Genomic DNA, 21,666 nt, shown 5'->3' on the forward strand with positions numbered 1-21,666 from the left:
CTCTCTGCCTCTCCTCCCCTCTCTGCCTCTCCTCCCCTCTCTCCCTCTCCTCCATTCTCTCCCTCTCCTCCCCTCTCCTCCCCTCTCCTCCCCTCTCCTCCCCTCTCCTCCCCTCTCCTCCCCTCTCCTCCCCTCTCCTCCCCTCTCCTCCCCTCTCCTCCCCTCTCCTCCCCTCCCCTCTCCTCCCCTCCCTCCCCTCCCTCCCCTCTCCTCCCCTCTCCTCCCCTCCCTCCCCTCCCCTCCCCTCTCCTCCCCTCTCCTCCCTCCCCTCTCCTCCCTCTCCTCCCCTCTCCTCCCCTCTCCTCCCCTCTCCTCCCCTCTCCTCCCCTCTACTCCCCTTCCTCCCCTCTCCCCCATCCCCTCCCTCTCTCCCTCTCTCCCTCTCATCCCCTCTCTTCCTCTTAGCCTCCTCCCCCTCTCTCTCTTCATCTATATGTATGGAAGAGCCTGCTTCTGTATGATTCCAAAAATTTAGAATATATTTAATTTAAAACATGCTGAAAGACATTGTTAATAATTTAAACCTGGAAATTTATGGTAAACAAATGTCAACAGGAAATCTCAGAAGAGGTAGATTATTCTTGCTTGACGTCAGTTCTTTCCGTTTACTATTCAGGTGCAATTGTCTCAAATTTCTACGCAGGTGTATTTATCTCATTTTTCTACACAAGTATAATTATCTCACTTTTGTGAAAGAGAGTCTTCATGTTGTCATAAATGTAACAATGTTCGGATCGACAAGAAAGTGTGCAGAGTGCAAAACACGTGGCATGTGCGTGCGACTGTAGGGGTGTGTGTAGGAGTATGTGTATATATGTGTGTGTGTGTGTGTGTGCGCGTGCATGTGTGCTTTTGGATTTGTGTAGACATTTAAATCTGTGAGTGTAAATATTTAAATATATATATATATATATATATATTTACATGTATACACACACACACACACACACACATACACACACACACACACACACACGCACACACGTGCACACATATGTTGTAGCCATCAGTTTTGATTTTAAGCATAATCTGTTTCCCCATTGCTGACATTCACCTGTTGCAGATTTGGCATAATTTCACATGATTACCGACGTTTTCAAGTTTTCTTTATTTGTAAAAAAAAAAAAATTGTCGCACATAATTTGGTCAAGAATCATATCACCTGCAGTCTTCACTCTTATGCAGTTATTCAAAATGGATTTTCAGCTCACCAGTAGAAGTGCTGATGATTAGTGGTTGCTGGATTTCTGCGCACTGATCCGCAGTGTTTCATAGTACAAAGATCTATTCGGTGCGTGATCTTCTTGCTCGAAACACTGCTTGCTCTTCCCTGAATTTTTCATCTAGTGCGTCTTTCAAACATTGTAGTAGGACTGATGTTGAATGCATTTTACGAATGGTGGTTGAACATAATGCTCAATATCATTTACAGGGACAGAATAAAAAAAAAACAACTCTTAAGTCCTGAGAATAGCCAATCTGCGCAGAATGCAGGAGATTGTGGAAAAGAGTGAGACTTGAAGGTTGTGTTTCCACAGAACCGTCTGCTGTTCAGAGTTTCAATAGCATGCAATTTCATTGCATCACGTTTTACTATTTGAAGTGCGGTTCGAATTTTCTCAGTAGCAAAATGTTGTTCTTCTTTATAAAACGTTGTTCAGTTCTTCTCGAAGCAAAGATGTTCACCATGGACAGTACTAATATTGAAGGATCTATGGTTATTTTCTTGTAACGTTACAAAACCGCATTTTGGTTTGTTTTCGAGACCCTTCCTGGGAACTAATTTTCCATAACGCTTTTGAAACATGAAATCGTCATGAAAGATGACGCGACCATTTATCGTATTTGATGAGGCAAGCTTATATACTGAGACAACCTGCCTTCTCCTGCACTTCAATGTAAGGTGTAAATAATTTCAAACTGATGTTTCTGTTGAAATCTCTCGCGTTTTTTTTTCAAATATAGTTGGTGTGGGATCTTTGTCTCTGTTGAGCATAGCAATGAAGTGACAACGGAAGTATCAACGATGCAAACACTGGTGAGCGATTTTTATTTCTATCTCAGCAAATTCATTTCTCTGGGTTAACAAAGCTAACTGAAGCTGTCTTAATTTTCAATTTCATTTGGAAATCAAAAGATCCATCCCTGAAAAAAGAGCTGCCAAAATACACAAAAGAATTCATTTCATCAAGTCTTTTCTCTTGGGTAAGTAGAATTGGTTCTACACACGTCTCTCTTGGAGGAAGTGTAAACAGCACTTTTTTGAGGGTTATAGTAGGTGTTTAACAGTAGTACGGGCACTGGAGAGGAGGTTCATTATTTTCTGAATAACTTGTTCCAAATGAATTACAAGTACACAATCGTCAGTGAACAACAAATCACAAAAAAAAAAAAAGATGTTCGAAAGTGCATTAATTTAGCTTTGAAACAATTAAAACAAAACACTGTACTCGTTGTGCGTTAACAAAGATGCCTATATATATATATATATATATATATATATATATATATATATATATATATATATATATATATATATATATATATATATATATATATAGACATATGTATATACATACATACACACACACACACAAACACACACAGACACACACACGCACACACACACACGCACACGCAAACGCACACACACACACACACACACACACACACACACACACACACACACACGCACACACACATATACGTATATATATAATTGAAAAATGTCTGAAGGTGGTCGAGCTTTATACTGTACTCTACTACGTTCTTAATAGAATAAACCATAACTATATATATACATTTCATTAGTCACGGATAGAAGTTAATGATATAATATAATATGATATTATATATATATATATATATATATATATATATATATATATATATATATATATATATATATATATATATATATATATATCGCATTCATCTTTTATTTGTTTCAGCCATTAGACTGTGGCCATGCTGCAGCACCGCCTTGAAGAATTTTTAGTTGAATGAATCAACTCCGGTACTTTTTTAGGCCAGGTACTTATTCTATCGGTCTTTTTTTTACCGAACCGCTATGTTACGGGAACGTAAACACACCAACACCGTTTGTCAAGCGCTGGTGAGGAACAAACACAGACACAAAGACCTCACATACACACATACACACACACACACACACACACACACACACACACACACACTCACACACACGTATTTACACGACAGGTTACCTCCAATTTCCGTCTGCTAAATTCACTTACAAGGCTTTAGTCGACCCAAAGTGCCACGCAGTAGAACAGAACCTGGAACTATGTAGATGGATTCGAAAACGTTTGTGTTATTAGGAAAAAAGCAGTACGCAATAACATATTTTAATAGTTCTTGCAAAGGCTGTGAGGTAGCAGAATCGTTACTGTGCCGGGCAACATGCTTAGTGGCATTTTGTTCGTCTCTACCTTCTGAGTTCAAATTCCCCGTGGTCGACTTTGCTTTTTATACTTTCTAGGTCGATAAAATAAATACTAGTTGAATACAGGGGTCGCTGTAAGCGACTTAGCCCCTCCTCTGAAACTGCTAGCTTCATGCCAAAATTTGAAATCAATATTTCCCCTTGCAGAGGCGCTGAGCTGGCAGAATCGTTAGCACACCGGAAAAACGCTTAGCTGCATTTCGTATGTCTTGACCTTATGAGTTCAAATTTCGCTGAGGTTGCCTTTAACTTTCCTCCTTTTTGGGTCGATAAAATAAATACCAGTTGAACACGGGGTCGATGTAATCGACTTACCCTTCTTCCGAAATTGCTGACCTTGTGCCAACATTTGAAGCCAATATTCTTGCTTTCTCTAGTTCCATTGAAATATTGAAGTCTAACAATGCAATCTAACGAAATAATTATCAAATATATCAACCTACATTCATCACTTAGAGCAATGAACTCTATCTTCCTATGGAAGCCTTTCATAAAGAAGTGAATTCGATTATTGTCTGTTTGTTGTTTGTTTCTTTCTAGAAATACTCCACAGTGCCGGCTTTTAAAATTGGGACAGTTGCTGGGACACAGTGCCATGATATTGAGCTAAAAGTCAGTGTAAGAGCGAAATGCTGAAATACAGTAGTGGAACACAGTGCCAGGACACAGTACCAAAATACAATATTCAGCAGCAAAATTCAGCAGCAAAATACAATACTGGGATCCAGCGCCAGATTGTTGGTCATCAAACGCTTATCGAAATATCCACCCCAACCATTTTAAAAATAAATGCTCAAACTATATTTCCTGCCTTCAGTGTAATATTTGTTTTGGTTTTCACCAAATTGAATCTAAATTATGAAGTTTGTTGAGGCGTTTATATAATACAAATCTAAAATTACATTTTTAACCTTTATTTGCTTCTCCCAAAAATTATTGAAGGCGGCAAAGTGTTTGATTATGAGATAACTCTAAATCAAAATGACATTTTTGTTTCTTTAACAAATTTGTAATTTTACATTTCATCGCAATTAACTTTGTAGTAGCGACCTTTGTTACTGGACTGAAATGTTTTATGGATAAAAGCAAAATGTTTACACCATTCATCACAAAATATGTCATTAAAACCAAATATAAAATATTTAAAAAAATAGCAAATAATTTCTTCCTAACCACAGAAACAATTCATTAGAAAGTAATCGAAATAATAATTTTTTCAAGCAAATTTGCCTTTCAAAATATTTTAACTGATATTTTTAACGATAACCATGAAATAAAAATGTATAATTTAGTTACTGTTGGGGAAGATCGAGTGTTAATCTAATTATATATCGTCTACTCCTTTCTCTCCGATTCTTTCTCTCCCATTCTTTCTCTTTCCTCGCTCTCTTTCATTCATTCTTTACTGCTTCCATGCTGTTTCTCCCATCCTTACTTTCTCAAAAATTCATTAATTCTCCATTTCATTTCAAAAACTTTATTCGATTTTACAAACCAAAAGTATGAAAGGTCAGGGAATTTTATTGAGGGAGCGCTGGATTTTGAGATCTCTATACAAAGACAACTAATCATCGCATCTAGATTCATTGACCTCAGGGATATGGATAATATATCTCCTCTATAATTTAATTCTCATAAAATTGTTACACTATACTTGTTCCCGATTAACTTCCGGTCTCCTAAAGTTAAACATCAAAAACTAAAAAAATAAATGAATTTTAGTCGGCTTCCTTGATGATTACTCCTGACTGATCAACAGAAATGAATTATAATACGAAGGGTGTTCATTAAAGATTTCCCCTGAGCCATTTTCCAAGGACTGGGATAAACGATGCCAGTGTTTGACTACGTCGTATGATGGTGCATCGGGACCATAAACGTCTTTCTTCTCATAGAAAGTCTCTTTTGGCGTACGACCTTTCAAGTATAAGAATTTGATCACTGATCTGCATTCAATTGCCTCCATTATAACATCTTAGTCCACTTCATCAGCCGTAAAAGACAAACGGATATTAGTAGAAAGCTGCAATCTACAATATGACATGAAGAAACATGTATGATTATACCTCTGCAAGTTCCTTTTCCTGTAATAATCGGAAGTGGGTCAGGAGAAATCTTTAATAAACACCGCTTGTATAAGTGACTGGGTATTTCACTTAAATAATCCCTAGAAGAGAATCAGTGTGCTGCTGGGTTTGGCAAAATGGGTGCTTTGATTTAGAAATACCATCTACCCGAGGTGCTACCACACAGTTTTTGACTATCAAATTTCACTCACCACAATATGGGTCGACCCGAAGCAATGACAAGAAAGTTGCCCAAGATACTGCATAGTGGGACAACTCCCAGTAATGAAGCGCAAGGATCAATGTGATCAGCTTATCCCTACCCTATCAAATTCCTGGCCTTGTACCAATATTCTGGCCCTGCATGATCTCCCAGTTCCAAAAATCCTGATGGTTCTGGTTCACTGTCAAAAGATCTTTGCTAAGTTTGCAGTATCCTTACATCCTTCAGTTTTCCGCCATGTTTACTCTGTGGCACAAAGATGACAGCAAATCAAGCGCTCATATACTTGGACAAGAATCCTCCACTTATTGAGAGATATGCACTGTGCTACCATTCTGTGGATTGGTGTGTGATGCACCATTCGTACCTGCTTTGTTGCTTGAATCTTTGAAAGACCAGTTACACACATCATGATTTACCTCATTCAATAAAGCGCACATCCTGGCATCTGTCGGTCATGGTTTTATTCCATTCTTTATTGCATTTTTCTTTTAACACTTTGCAACAGAAGTTACAATTTCTGTTTCTATGCCTCACTATGAGATGATCGGTGGGAACACAAACTGCCAAATTCTTTGCTCCCAAGAGTAATTGAACTTATAATTCTATAAATTCCCAAGTGAAATAATTGTTGACAAAACAAATATCAAGTTCCTCACATTTATTTTTTTATCTTTTAACTTTTACTTGTTTCAGTCATTAGACTGTGACCATGCTGGAGCACCACCTTGAAGAATTTAAGTCCAATAAATCGACTAAGTACTTACCTTTTTCTTTAAGCCTGGTACTTATTCTATCGGTTCTTTTGCTGAACCGCTAGGTTACAGGGACGTAAATGCACAATATCGGTTGTCAAACGGTTGTAGGGGACAAACTCAAAGACACACAGACACACACACACACACACACACACACACACACACGCACGTGCTTACACACACACACACGCACGTGCGTACACACACACACACACGCACGCGCGTACACAATCGCAAACGCGTACGCACACGCACGCGTGTACACACACACACACACACACACACACACACACACAAATATGTACACAATGGGCTTCTTTCAGTTTCCGTCTACCAAATCCACTTATGAGGCTTTGGTCGGCCCGAGTCTACAGCAGAAGACCTTTCCCATATGGTTGGGAAGCAAGCCACGACTCAGCGTTCAATTTAATTCTCTTATTCTGTCTCCAGTACCGATTAAGAAAGGCTGATCTACCTTTCTAATATAATCTAAGAAGGCCTTGTCTAGTCTATGTTACTAATATCGACTAAGACAGCCATAACTAAACTATGTTCTTGTTATGCACCAAAAAAAAAAAAAAGAACCTAACCTTTGTTATTAACTTTCTTGTGTAATCTGTTTCTAATTTCCACGAAGGAAACGGCCATGCTTTTCCAAAGTCATTCTCTCTTAAATATTTGTTGGAACTCATAAAACCAACTAAGATATTAACATTAACAATATTGTTTATTTTTATAATAATTAACTAAAGTTTATTAATGACAATACAAAAACAAATCAAAACAAAGAGTACATCGAAATACAAACATCCATATGGCGCCTACTTTAATTTTAAAGAGAAAGACAATAAGATTTTAGAATAAATTTGGAATAAAAGAGTAAGTTGGCAGCTGCAGAGTAAAATTGGCTTTTTAAAAGTTATACTGCCGAGAAGAGATAACAATTACTAAATAGAATTTCCTGTCTTATTTCCACAATGATAAAACCAAATTATTCTATAGATGAATATGGTTTTATTCCTGATGTTTTCAGAACTTTATAACATCAATTCAGTTTTCTTAAAAATAAATAATTAACTTTAAAGAAGAGAAAGGAAAGCAAATATAAAAACGAATGAAACTCTAGTGTGATTTCCTGCGATATTTTTTGCTATAAAACTCTTCATATATTTTGTCGATTTTCCAAAATAAACCTGACTCCACTCTAATAAAAGTCACAATATATGGAGACAGTAAAGTTTTGTAATAATAATTTTTCTGAAATTGTTTCCTATAATACTGTCTTCCTGTCATAAGTAGTTATTATCAGGACAATAGTATTCTTTAGTAAATTTTCCGAGAAAAAGAAAACAAAGAGAGAGAGAGAGAGAGAGAGAGAGAGAGAGAGAGAGAGAGATGTTGCGATTTTTGTTTTCTAGTATTGTATAAAGCAAGTGGAGAAAAGATTAACGCTTCAGTTTTAAAAATTTGGGGGATTTAAAAAATATATTTTCACATAATATAAATTTTGCCACTTGAAATAAATGCAGTTACCACTTTAGAGAGTTCTCTTCATCTGATACAAGGCATTACTCGAGATAATCCTTCACACAGAAACACTAATCTTTCACACAGAAACTAACTTCTTTCACTTTCTGACCTATTTCATATTTACTCATTGTTGACATAAAACAGGAAATCGTTCCAAGGATTCTAATGTTTCATTATTACACAAAATTTTGTTCGTAAGAAAACTGAAGTCTGAATTTAAGACGTTTCTTGCATAATAAAATGCTAGTAATATGCCTGTTGTCACTGAAACCGCATTACTTTTCCCTATTAATACACAGTTTGCACACACACACACACACACACACACACACACACATAAAAATGACTGATTGAAGAAGCTGGTAGGCTTTAGTGATGTGGACATTTATTTTCGAAATGGATAATTCTGCTACAAAATCAAAGACGACCCTATAACATTAATTTCAAATTTTGGCACAAGGCCAGCAATTTTGGGGGAAGCGGTAAGGCGATTACATCGATCCTAGTGCTCGTCTGGTACCTATTTTATCGACTCCGAAAGGATGAAGGGCAAATTCGACTTCGGCGGAATTTGAACTTAGATCGTCCAGTGTACTAACGATTCTGCTAGCTTACCGCCTTTAAATATTGGTTTCAAATTTTGGCACAAGGTCGGCAATTACGGAGCATCGACCTCGGCGGAATTTGAAGTCAGAATATGAAGATGGACTAAATGACGCTAAGCATTTTGCTCGGCGCGCTAACGATTTCGCCAGCTCGCCGCCCTAGCCAACTCTAAAATATTAATCATAATTAAGTATTGAATCTGGTTGGAGAGTAATCCTGATCGTTAACTATACGCTGACATCTCCAGACATGTTAGTCATCGACAAATTGGTTGTTCTCATCTTGTTATAGTCGTCAGAGTTTATGCAGGGAGGTTAAATTCCTCTCTCTCTTGGCACTCCGTCGCTTATGACGCCTAGAGTTCCAGTTGATCCGATCAACGGAACAACCTTCTCGTGAAATTAACGTGCAAGTGGTTGAGCACTCCACAGACACGTGTACACTTAACGTAGTTCTCGGGGATATTCAGCGTGACATAGTGTGACAAGGCTGGCCCTTTGAAATACAGGTACAACAGAAACAGGAAGTAAGAGTGAGAGAAAGTTGTGGTGATAGTGTACAGCAGGGTTCACCACCATCCCCTGCCGGAACCTCGTGGAGCTTTAGGTGTTTTCGCTCAATAAACACTCACAACGCCCGGTCTCGGAATCGAAACCGCGATCCTATGACCGCGAGTCTGCTGCCCTAACCACTGGGCCATTGCGCCTCCACAGGGAGTTTAAATATCCAAATAGTAACATTTATGAGATGAGCAGAAGAAAATATGACTTATGCTAGTTTAATTTGATTTTGATAAAAGTACAGGTGATAATTCCTGACGCGTTTCGGTTTTATTAAATCTTCTCAGCCATTGATTACTCTCTGTACATGCCATATTAGTGATAAGGGAATTCGTTATATTGATGTACTCCAAACAGCTGGCAAGCAAGGAGAAGTTTATGATTAGCTGAAACATGTCTAGTATTTTCTCCCGTATTTGTTAAAATCTCATTAAATTATTAGCTAAGGCGGTGTGTAGGACTACGTTATTTAATATCCTCTAAGCCAATACTTTCTCCACCTTATTGTATAAGACTAATCGGTTTTTTTATTGTTGACTGTTAGTTATCATGCAGATTGTATCTATGGGTATTGCTCATTAGTCGAAGTGATATAAAAATGGCAAAAAGAAGGTGAATAACAGAAATATTTTAGAAAAGAAATGAAAGAAACATTGAGATTTACACAAATGAAGTTGTAGAAATAAAGATAGAAACTCGAAAATGGGAAATATTGTAACTCACTTGTAAACTACCCTTCGGACAGTATTCAGTAAGAATTGATTGGTTTGGTAAATCTAAGCAAACTCCAACAAAACGTACAATATGATCGTTGATGGCATCCTTAATCTGAAAGAAATAGAGAAAAGAAAGTGTTAGTTGTAAGAAAAGATAAAACGAAAACATATTTAAACGTTTTACTTGCTAACTCAAATAATATTACAATATTTTCTGATAGGAAAGTAAGAATAACATAACTAATGTAGTCAACAAACTAATTAACATAGAGGTGAGGTAAACATTATTAAACAATGGTTTCAGCAATCAAACAAAGACAAAGGTGACAATTATAAAGTGGCTACTAGTCAAAGGACGGCATTTTTGACGGTAAATCTCGTGTGCCTCCTCAAATATTGTGAAACCGGCATAGAGGCACGTGTGTTGCACACAATTCAGGCATGCGTTTTGGCCCTCTCATGTATTTTAAAGATTTCACTTAATGTCTCTGAAAGGATTGTCTCCAGCCTTTGATTGGATGGCACAAACTACAGCACCCGGGTCTTCTCTGTGATGGACTGTAGTAGTTTTAGCGGAAAGTTTTATATTTAATGGAGGTTGTTTTTTGCATTCTGTTATTGGTCGTCACATAAGACCGACTTGTCTGTTGTTAGTTCTTTCAGTTATGTTGTCTGTTATGCTATGCTGTTTCGTGGCTACGTCATCACTTGCTTCCATCTTCTTTAATTTGTTTGGGTGTTCAATAATGTTTTTTTTAACATTCCTTTTGTTTGCTAGTTGTTTTGCTTTATTCAAAAAAATTTCTCTTTGGGGCGTATCCTGAAAAATATGCCATTTTTACCGTAACCCTTTTACTGAGGAAATTAGGTATAGCTACTCAAAATTTCACTACTTTTAATTATGGATAGCTGTTTAATATATCAATCTGTCTTTTGTTGAGGAATATCATGCTTTAAACTATTTTTTACTGAGATATGCCAATTTTATTGAGACAACTTAATTTGCAGAAAATACCTGTTTATTTTTTCGTTGATATTTAATATTATTACTAGAATAATTATAAGGCGGCAAGTTGACAGAATCGATAGCACGTCGGACGAAATACTTAGTGGTTTTTTATCTATCTTACATTCTGAGTTAAAATTCCGTCGTGGTCGACTTCGCCTTTCATCCCTTACGGGGTCAATAAATTGAATACAAGTTAAAAACTAAGGACGATGTAGTTGATTACTCTCCATCCCCATATTTCAGGCCTCGTGTCTATAGCAGAAAGGATTACTAGAATAACCATAAAATTTAAATTAACAGTGAAAGAGTTAAGTCGATTAAATAGGACCAAGACTTGACTGACACATTATTTTATCGATTCGGGAAGGATAAAAAGTAAAGTTGAATGATATTTATTTTATCGACTATACTCCTCCCCTAAATACCTGACTTTTTGCCTATTTGAAATTAATGAAGGCAATGGTTGGGCAGGAATGTTAGAGCGACAGACAAATTACTTAGAGGTAATTCTCCCGACTCTTCACTAATACTTTATTTTATCGACCCCGGGGGTATGGAAGGTAAATTTGGCCTCAGTGAGATTTGAAACTAGAACGCTAAAAGCTGGAACAATTATCTAGGTAATTTTACCGTTGTGCTAAAATTTCTGCCAAATCATCGCCTTTCTTAACCCTTTCATTGCAAAATTAATTTCATGATTACTTCAGTAATAATATCAAATCTCTATCTAAAGCATGGAATTGGTATTTTCTTCAATTTGCATTGCTTCAATAAACTCATCATATCTTAAAAGAAAATAGTTTCAAACATTGCATTTCCTAACAAAAGTTATATTGGTATATAAAATTGCTTTCCACTGGTGCGAATGACGAAATTTTGAGGGAATATAAACATATTCCGTAGTAAAGGGTTAATTGTGAACAAGGAAATCAAGCTAGATATCTAGAGGAGGAGAGCAGTCAATTACACTGAATCCAGTACTTGACTGTTACTTTGATTTATCGTTTCCAGAAGGAAGTAAGGTAAAATCTACCATATCATTTGAACTCACAAGATAAAAGAGCATAAAATTGAACAATGTAAATAATTCTGTGAATAATTCAACGATTTCAGCCATTTCCCTTTACGCGCCTATCTCTCATATTTAGACATTTAGCAATAAACCACGCCAGTACTTGTATAAAAGATCTTAATCTTTATAGAATATCTTTATTGAGTGTCTTCGTTTGTGTTTTATAATGCTTTTATTGAGTATCTTCCTAAATTAATGTCACTGACAAACAAACAAAATAAATAAACAACAATACCCATTAAATAAAACACTTGCAAAATTAATTAACCTTATTTTCCAAACATTCGGTTTAATTATACTGTCAAAATTTCAGATTCTTCAACTTTCAACTTCCTATTCAAATGACAGTAATTTATAATTAAAGGTATCTTGTTATGCAATATATTTGTAAAAAAAATAATAGTCTTCTAATTGCACGCTGTTTTCAAGATGCTACTTGTAACGTTGAAAATAATAATTGGTATGAGACGATCGTGTAATGGATAATGTCGCTCGAGTATTTATAATAAAAATCAGAGAATAGAGTTGGTTAGAGGAAAGTAGGCTAGCGACAAAATACAGAAAAAAAAAACATATAAACAAAATAAAAATGTCGAAGAAAATAACTCAACCAAATCGAATTGTTTTCATTGCTGATGACAAGTGTCATCGTTGAGATGGTAGGGTCACAGTAAAGCCTGTTTTAAGATGATATCAGGTTAGACCCGTCAAATAACCATTTCCTACTTGAAGATGAAATTGCAGCAAAAGTGTAAATGAAGATTAGCATAGAAGAACAACAACAAACGCAGATATAAACTGTAGAGATGTTATTTTTCTTCATAATTTCTAAAGATGCGTGTTTAAAGTTGCAGATTTTTTTTTGAAAAAGGAAGTACAGAAATATCTGCTTCTGCACGATCTGCTAGCTGCAACCATCGAATCACTAATTTGAAAAAGATCACAATCTTAAAAAAAATGAAGGATACGTTGAATATTGTAAACTTGGATAGGCCATGTCTTAGAAATGACTGTGTTGCAATCTCTGGTAACGCTTTTTTTTTGTTGATTTGCACAGGCCATTGACAAAACAACAACAAAAACAACAGCAGCAGCAACAAAAGGACAACAAAAATAACCAGAACAACCTCATTGGTAGCAACAGTAACAGTGTAAAAAAAAAACAACAACAAACAAACAAGAAAAACAGCTACTGCAGAAACAACTTCAACAACTAAAACGAGAATCTATTTCACCAAATACTGCTTCACAATCCATGATGGAAAAATGAATCAACTGAGTGGATATGGTGTTACTATTTAATTAAAAGCAAATTGCACGTATTTCGTCTTAATTGACCAAATGGTAAGGAAGCTGTTTATATTTTTGTTGTAGATTTATGATCAAAGTAGTTCTATCTGTGACCGTCCCGTCTTAATTTAGACCTAATATAGTTAGGACTAAAGTACACTTCCTTTTTGAAGACACTAAGATGAAATTTAATGGAGATTCCGCTGCGATTTCTAGCATGGTCAAATGACGACCTTAAGGGCTTCTCCATTGTTCGCTTCTTGCTCAGTTTCCAGTGCTTAGTTCTGAGATCAACTACATAAATTATCAGAAGACAATAGACCTGCTAGAAGCAGCAGACAATTCTCATTAGCACGCGGGTCAAAATACTTAGCAGTGTTTCGTCTATCTTTACATTCTGAGTTCAAAATTCGACCTTGCTTTCATCCTTACAGGATCGATAAAATAAGTACCAGTCGAGCACTGGGGACGATGCAATCGATGTGCTGGCCTTGAGTCAAATTTTGAAACCATTATTTACAACTAAAAGTTGCATCGAATATAGATGACATGATAATAAATTGCTATGTCGAACGCAAATTCTTTGAAAGTGAACATAAATAGGGAAGCGATAGAGGAGCCGCAGACAGTGGAAGACAGATCAAAGAGTCTTTGCATCAGCTGCACCTGAATTTTTGTTTCCGTTATCAGCGTTCTTTAAGGTCAAAATAAGCTTATACAACTTATATATATATATATATATATATATATAAAGAATTATTTAAAAAATGTGGAATATAATTCTGTAAACACAATATTTCGAGAAAAATGAAATGAATTTTTTCCCTTCTGCTCTTGCTTCAATTTCTTCTCCAAAAACAAAACAAACAAATAAACAAAGAAAAACAAGACAATAAAACAAACAAAAATAAATAAAAAATCGTTGAACTACACAATCAATCAACAACGCAACTATCTATCTATCTATCTATCTATCTATCTATCTATCTATCTATCTATCTATCTAGATAACAGATAAATCTATCTATCTATCTATTATTTATCTATTTTCATATATAATTATACAAGGCGGGCCAAAAATCACGCACCAAAACATTTCACATTTCATTTATGCGAGCTGGCAGAATCGTTACCGCACCGGGCAAAATGCTAAGCGGCATTTCGTCCATCCTCACGTCCTGAATTCAAATTCCGTGGAGGTTGACTTCCCCCCCTCTCTCTCTCCATATATATATGTGTTTAACGTTGTATATGCTCTAAGTATGATATGCAGCTTGCTCTTTTGCACTGACAGCGCTTCTGTCACTCATATCAAACACACACACATGCACATACTCTCTCTCTCTCTCTCTCTCTCTCTCTCTCTCTCTCTCTCATTAATATTATGTATGTAGGTAGCTAGAGCAATATCCCAGCTGTTCCCTCTAGAAGCCCATCTGCTTATTCCATTACTACAATCCAATATGTAGTTGCCGTCGTTGTACATATAGATGCATAGTACATATTAAAGTTGAAAATTCTGGAAGTATTTTTTGCAGAATTATTCTATAACAAAACATGAATTTCGAATATGTATTGATATTATTTATTCACCATTACAAATGTTTCATTTGCTACTAGAAATTATGAAGCTTTAGATGTTAGATAGACATGTCAGGAATTTTCTATTAGGAATTTTTCAGATAGAGAAATCATTTAGATGAAGCGTTTGTATTTACGAAGAAATCAGGAACAGAATAGAGAGTTGGTGTGAAGGAGGGAAGAGCAAATTCGATACTACAGAAGGAAAGAATAGAGACTTATACGCATACATGCACACACACATACACACTAACACACAGAAATATATACACACATATAATTATACGTATAACGGGTACGTATACAGAAGTAAACACGCACAGATTGATGTGGACATATACAAGACTATATATATATATATATATATATATATATATATATATATATATGTGTGTTTACAAACATACATATATACAAGCATACTCATGTATCACAAGAATATATATTATGTTGGGAAAAAGACTTTATTGCATATATATATATATATATATATATATATATATATATATATATATATATATATGTATGTAAGTATATATATATATATATATATATATATATATATATATATATATATATATATATATATATATATATATATATATATATATATATACATATATATATGTATATGTATATACATATATATATGTATATATCTATATGTGTGCACGCATGTGTATGTAGGCGTGTGAATGTACGTGTGTGTATATATATATATATATATATATATATATATATATATATATATATATATATATATATGTATATGTATATATATATATATATATATATATATATATATATATATATATATATATATATACATATGTACATACACATGGCCACATACACATGCATGCACACATATAGATACTTGTACACACATTCATATAGAGACATACACACATATACATATACTCGTGCATGCACACACATAAATGTATACACAATTACAAACTCCCATACATGTGTTCATACGCATTTACTGACACATATACATCATCGCACGCTTAGTTTGAAAGTTGTTTACATATAGCTCTTTTGACACAAGGAAAAATACAAATGCATGTATAAAAATATATAAATAAATAAAACAAAACACAAATTAATTCTACTCTCTCTCTCACCATCTGCCTCTCTTTATATCTCTATATATACATACATATATGTGTGTGTGCGCGCGCACGCATGTTAGCTAGACATATAAGCAATTTCCAATTAGAAATTCTTCTGACAGAATTTAGATAACACAGAATTTATATATATATATATATATATATATATATATATATATATATATATATATATATATATATATATATATATATATATATATATATATATATATATATATATATATGTACATATATATATGTGTGTGTGTGTTTGTGTGTGCATATATGTGCGCGCGTGCAACAAATACATGAAAAGTATCTCAACTAGAATGCACAATACACCTATTACACACAAAGTGTATTACATGAGTGAAATAAATAGACCCTGTAGAACAGATAAATGCATAATCAAAAATCTATTGAAAGGAAATACAAAATGCGTCACCCCATGTTATAAACTGATATCCATTTACAACACCCACAAGCATGTTTACACTAAAAGAAAATATAATTGTAAACTTTGCGACTCCGACTGTTACATCAGCCAGACAAGGCCAACACTTTTTCGTTGTTCACTAGGTATTTAAAACAAGTAGTTGTTATATATTACACTACACACTATAACGCAAAACTAGAAAGGAAAACATTAGCTGATAAAACTTTCATACTTTATATAATTCCACTCAGAAATAGACGATTGATTATGAAAGTAATGCTCGTATAGCAACAAGAGTACAATTAACATACAACGTACATCTCCAGTGCGAATCCACAGACGTAGAACTCTAACACTCTTACGTTCAAATTCTGCCAGAAAAGTCCATACAAATATGAATGGTTTATATTAGAAATGAGAGCACAGAAATCAGAACTATTTCACATACTGAAAACAAGGCTGAGATAACCTAAAAACATTGATAAAGCTGGATTTGGGAATTTATCGTTCTAAGTAAATTATAAGTGTATGATAAGCACATACGAAAAGACTTTAATAAAAAGAGGTTAAATTAGAACACAGTTGTGCCTTCAATATAACATGTCTAAAAAGAAGCTGTTTACAATATATATAAACAGATTGCATACAGAAGCATATAACACACACTCACGCATACACACAAACGCATACATATACGCGTGCGCGCTCACACAGTCCCTCTTACATATACAACATGAGAACAGATCTAAAGTCTTGTACATGCTCAAGATATGACTTGCATGCGTTTTTGATTTAACTTGGAGTTACTTGAATCACTACCTTATATTCCCCATAGAAAGTCTAGGAAAATGGCCACCGTGCAAAAATTTAAAGCCATCTCACATCAACCAATCAAGATACAGTGTTTTAAAACCGAAAAAATGTCTGTAATAAAAATTTATTACATAATGATCATTCCAAGAAGTTATTGTACATTGCTAATATTTCGTGTGGCATCCCTTAGCTTGAATAATTGCTTCAACGTGCTTGGAAAAAATGTGTACAAATCTTTCACCATCTTCACTGGTATGAGATGCCATTCTTGTGGCTGAGCTCCCACAACTCTTCAAGATTGCTTAAATTCCTCTGACGAACTCTTCTCTTTAGTTCTGTCAACATTTGCACGATGATATTTAAGTTAGGGCTCTGAGCTGGCCAATCTTTCAATACGGTAGCACCTTCATCAGGCGGAATCTGTTGTGTTGCACGCGATCTGTGGCATGGCCCGTCAATGAGATGATCACACGCTACACACCTTCCTTCCAAGGATTGCTGTAAACAATGGAAGGGAGCTGGAACGTTAAATCTTTGTGCGCATGCACAGCAGAGTTCAAGGTTAATCTGTGCCAAGCCAAGCGGCTTCACTCTGCATGCTTTAACTTCGTTACCATGGCAGCTGTCTGGATACTTATTTGTTAGACCACGTACGGTAACAAAACAAAGTACTTGAATTTTAGATTTTAACATTAGAAACTGATTACATTTAGAGTACACTAGCTATTTTCTTGAATTTGAACAGTTTAAATATTTGAAATATTCTTCTTCAAGAGACAAATCACTGATATTCCCCGAATGGCGGAAAAAATTATAGATTTCAAGTGTGATCAAAAGAATACAGAATAGAGCGGTAGAAAGACAACAGGATCGATAAAATGAATACCAGTCAAGCACTGAGGTCGTCGATCCGAGTAGCTGATCTCTCCTGTATAGATGTGTGATTTCGTGCCATTGTCAATAGACATTATGTACCAAAGAATGGTAGGTACCACATGTGACTGCTGAGTTAAATGAGAGGAAATAGTTGATACAGGGTAATTGTGCACCAGAATCACGTTATATCAAAGACGTTAATCAACCGGAAATCAATCAACAGATTTTCAGACCAAGGGGAATAAAAAGCAACATTCGTAGTTACAATACTTGAGACAAATATCTTTGTGCCCGCTTTTCTATTTACATTTGTGAATCCAGCGTTGTTTGGGCAATTTATCCTCATTCATTCTTCTTAGAAGCAAAAAAATGTCCCAACGTTTTTACCCACTTTGAAACATTATTGCATTTTTAGAGTAGGTTTTGATAAATCTATACTACATTGAGTTCAAATTCTGCTTTCTCACATTCGTAGCAGAATGCAATGTATTAGGTATTTGGTTAACAGTGGTAGTTTCCTAATATCAAGTACAATGAAGAGAGTGCACATTGCACCGAAGCCGGATAAATGTTCGGAGAGAAAGAATACATGTTAAGGTATGACTCTAAGGCTCTCAGGTATGTAAATTTCTATGTTTAAGAGAAATAGATGGAATGATGCTGTCTAGACTACATCGAAAACTGGGCAACATTCGAGTGATTGATTTCAGCTCAACCTCTGGCGCTAGTCATGTAGTCTCCTAAATTTGACTATTATGTCATCGTTGTTATAAAATCTTGTGCATCTTTGATCTAGCTAGCTTCATGCTCACTTCCTCGTAGATTTACTCAACATCACTAGTCTATTTTCCTCCTCGTCACCCGCACTGTTTGTACTACCAGTCTCTCGTTAATCTGCTCCAATAAGTCCTTTCATTCTAGAACGTTAACCCAATTGACTTTCTACTTGATCTTGTTTCTCCTGCAAATACTAAAACTGAACCCCAAATGCTAAAACTGAACAGCATTTACCATCACACCACTCTCGATCCATCTGAGGGAAGGGTTTTTACGGAGTCACTCAATTTTCTAGAAATAGCAACCAAATCTCCTTTAAATAAAATCCTTTCCTCCTACAAAAACGGATTATGTTTTCTGTCATGTACTTGTAAAAGCCTGCAAGGTTATAGTCGAAATGATCTTAATGATGGATCTTCTCGATCAGGGTTGATCTGCGAGCTAAATAACAGCAACAATAACAATAACAACAGTACCACTCTCGACATGGCGGCCAGCAAAACCAGAACACAAATGGATTTTGATTCATAATCTCAGCCACTATAATAAAGATTAATATAAAGACCTGATGAAGAAAGAACTCATTTGGAGATGTTTCTGATCACTACAGTCACATGACCTGACAGAAATAATAGTCAAACCATTCTTTAAAAGGGAGTCTTTAAAATTAAGCCACGTCATATCTTTTATTAGAGTATAATGATTTTCGATTTAATATACTCGATTTTTAACGGCAGTAAAGATTGCAAGGAGGTTTTGCTGTTATTTCTAAGTTATCATGTTCAGCTACACTCGTTAGTTTGTGAATACTTATGTATGTATGTATGCATGTATGTATGTATGTATGTATGTATGTATGTATGTGTATATATATATATATATATATATATATATATATATATATATATATATATATATATATATGTGTGTGTGTATGCGTGTGTATACATACACACGCCCTGACACACACACACACACACACACACACACACACACACACACACACACACACACACACATCTTTAAATCTTTAAATTTCGATAATGTTGGTCATTTAGTTCTGAAGAGATGTTTGTTTACCATTTCAATGCTATTATATTTTGATTAACAGATATTTCATTATGGAATACTGACATCTATTATTATTTGATTGAAACTGTTCTCACATGTTTAACTTCAGATTTCCATTCATGCTCTTTCCCCCAAAGCTATCCGAAATGTGCGAGCGAATATTTCCCATTATTCTTTTTTAACAAAATATTTCTCTCAAGACTAAAATATATTCGTCAACTCCTCCTTTCAATTGGAAACTTTAAGACGTTACGTGAAATAATACATTTTTTTTTTGTTTTCCTTCAACTGCTTTTTGCTCATCTATCATATTTTCACATCTTTCTAATGTTTTATAGTTCTGGCGCCAAAACCACGCCTCATGCTCGCGGCTCTAAGACATTCAAGAAGATACAGATCAATGTACTGGAATTATATTGTAAACTAAACTAATTTTACTTTAGTTTTTTTTTATTGAGGTTATTTATGATTTCATTTGCTTGTGACTTGGTGATTTATCGTAGTTTTTAATCAACTAGAGTTGTTGGAATTGACGTTTGTAACAGATATCTTGGCTCAAACAGAGGATGGAATCTTGAATATAGAGAGAATGAACCAGAAATACATAGAGAGATAAATATAGATTGATAGAGAGAGAGAGAGAGAGAGAGAGAGAGAGAGAGAGAGAGAGAGAGAGAGAGAGAGAGAGAGAGAGAGAGAGAGAGACGCTAGTTGTTGTAAGCTTCATTAATCAGTGAGGTCAGTAGTAACCAGATTTTATCTCCAGTAAACTGAACTACTAGCATACAACGACGGAGATCTTATGTAGACAAACATGTAGACTCTTATGTAGACATTGCTGGTAATAACAGCTAAATAACAGCCTATCATAAATTAACGTCTTATAAATGGAAGGACACATCAAGTGCAAATCCAGCCAAACTTTCACTTCATATTTCACCAGGTCAAGATCAATATAATAGGGAGAAATTGTTGTTTGAAGCTAGGTTTGTTAAGAACGAGCAGACCTACGATCAAAGTATCGTCATCCGTGCAGAGATTGAATGAGCTATCAGGGAAAAAGCTTGATCCTTGTCAAACTGAATTTTGTAATAAAACGCACGCACCTCTCCACACACGGATATGCTTTATATCAGCTTTATATTTGTCTTATAACTGAACACTGATCTTGATGATCGATTACTATGTACCAAACAGCATTACTCTCGTATAAACACATCGCAACTAACACCAAATACATATTCTCCAAAGGATCACAGAAGCAAAATAAGAACTTGAAGTATGTTAGGTTAGCATTGTTTTGTTTTACTTACTTAGGATAGCGAGGGACCTTATGTTGTTTTTTCTTTTAGTCTTTAGAAGCGTATATAATGTATGTATGTATGTATGTATGTATGTATGTATGTATGTATGTATGTATGTATGTATGTATGCATGCATGCATGTATGTATGTATGTATATATGCATGTATGCATGTATCTATCTATCTATCTATGTATCTATCTATCTATCTATCTATCTATCTATCTATCTATCTATCTATCTATCTATCTATCTATCTATCTATCTATCAGTCTATATGTTACATATATGCAGGTTTGGTAGAAGAGGAAAAAAATAGAACTCAATACACGAGCATATCAATTTTTTAATATTTTAATCACGTAAAGCGGCAGGCTGGCAGAAAGGTTTGCACT

The 21,666-nt window shown here is 35.0% G+C and overlaps 1 protein-coding gene across 1 annotated transcript in view; it reads right to left on the reverse strand.

The window, feature by feature from the left end:
• LOC106867808 (atrial natriuretic peptide receptor 1) overlaps positions 1 to 21,666 on the reverse strand; it is an 898,165-nt gene that overhangs the window by 165,810 nt on the left and 710,689 nt on the right. Inside the window, exon 11 of the mRNA XM_052970159.2 lies at positions 9,933 to 10,037. Within this exon, the coding sequence (XP_052826119.1) occupies positions 9,933 to 10,037 (105 nt within the window). The remainder of the gene's footprint in view (positions 1 to 9,932; positions 10,038 to 21,666) is intronic.

This window comes from Octopus bimaculoides, chromosome 8, assembly GCF_046866305.1.
Source record: "Octopus bimaculoides isolate indiv1 chromosome 8, ASM4686630v1, whole genome shotgun sequence".
NCBI classification, from domain to species: Eukaryota; Metazoa; Mollusca; class Cephalopoda; order Octopoda; family Octopodidae; genus Octopus; species Octopus bimaculoides.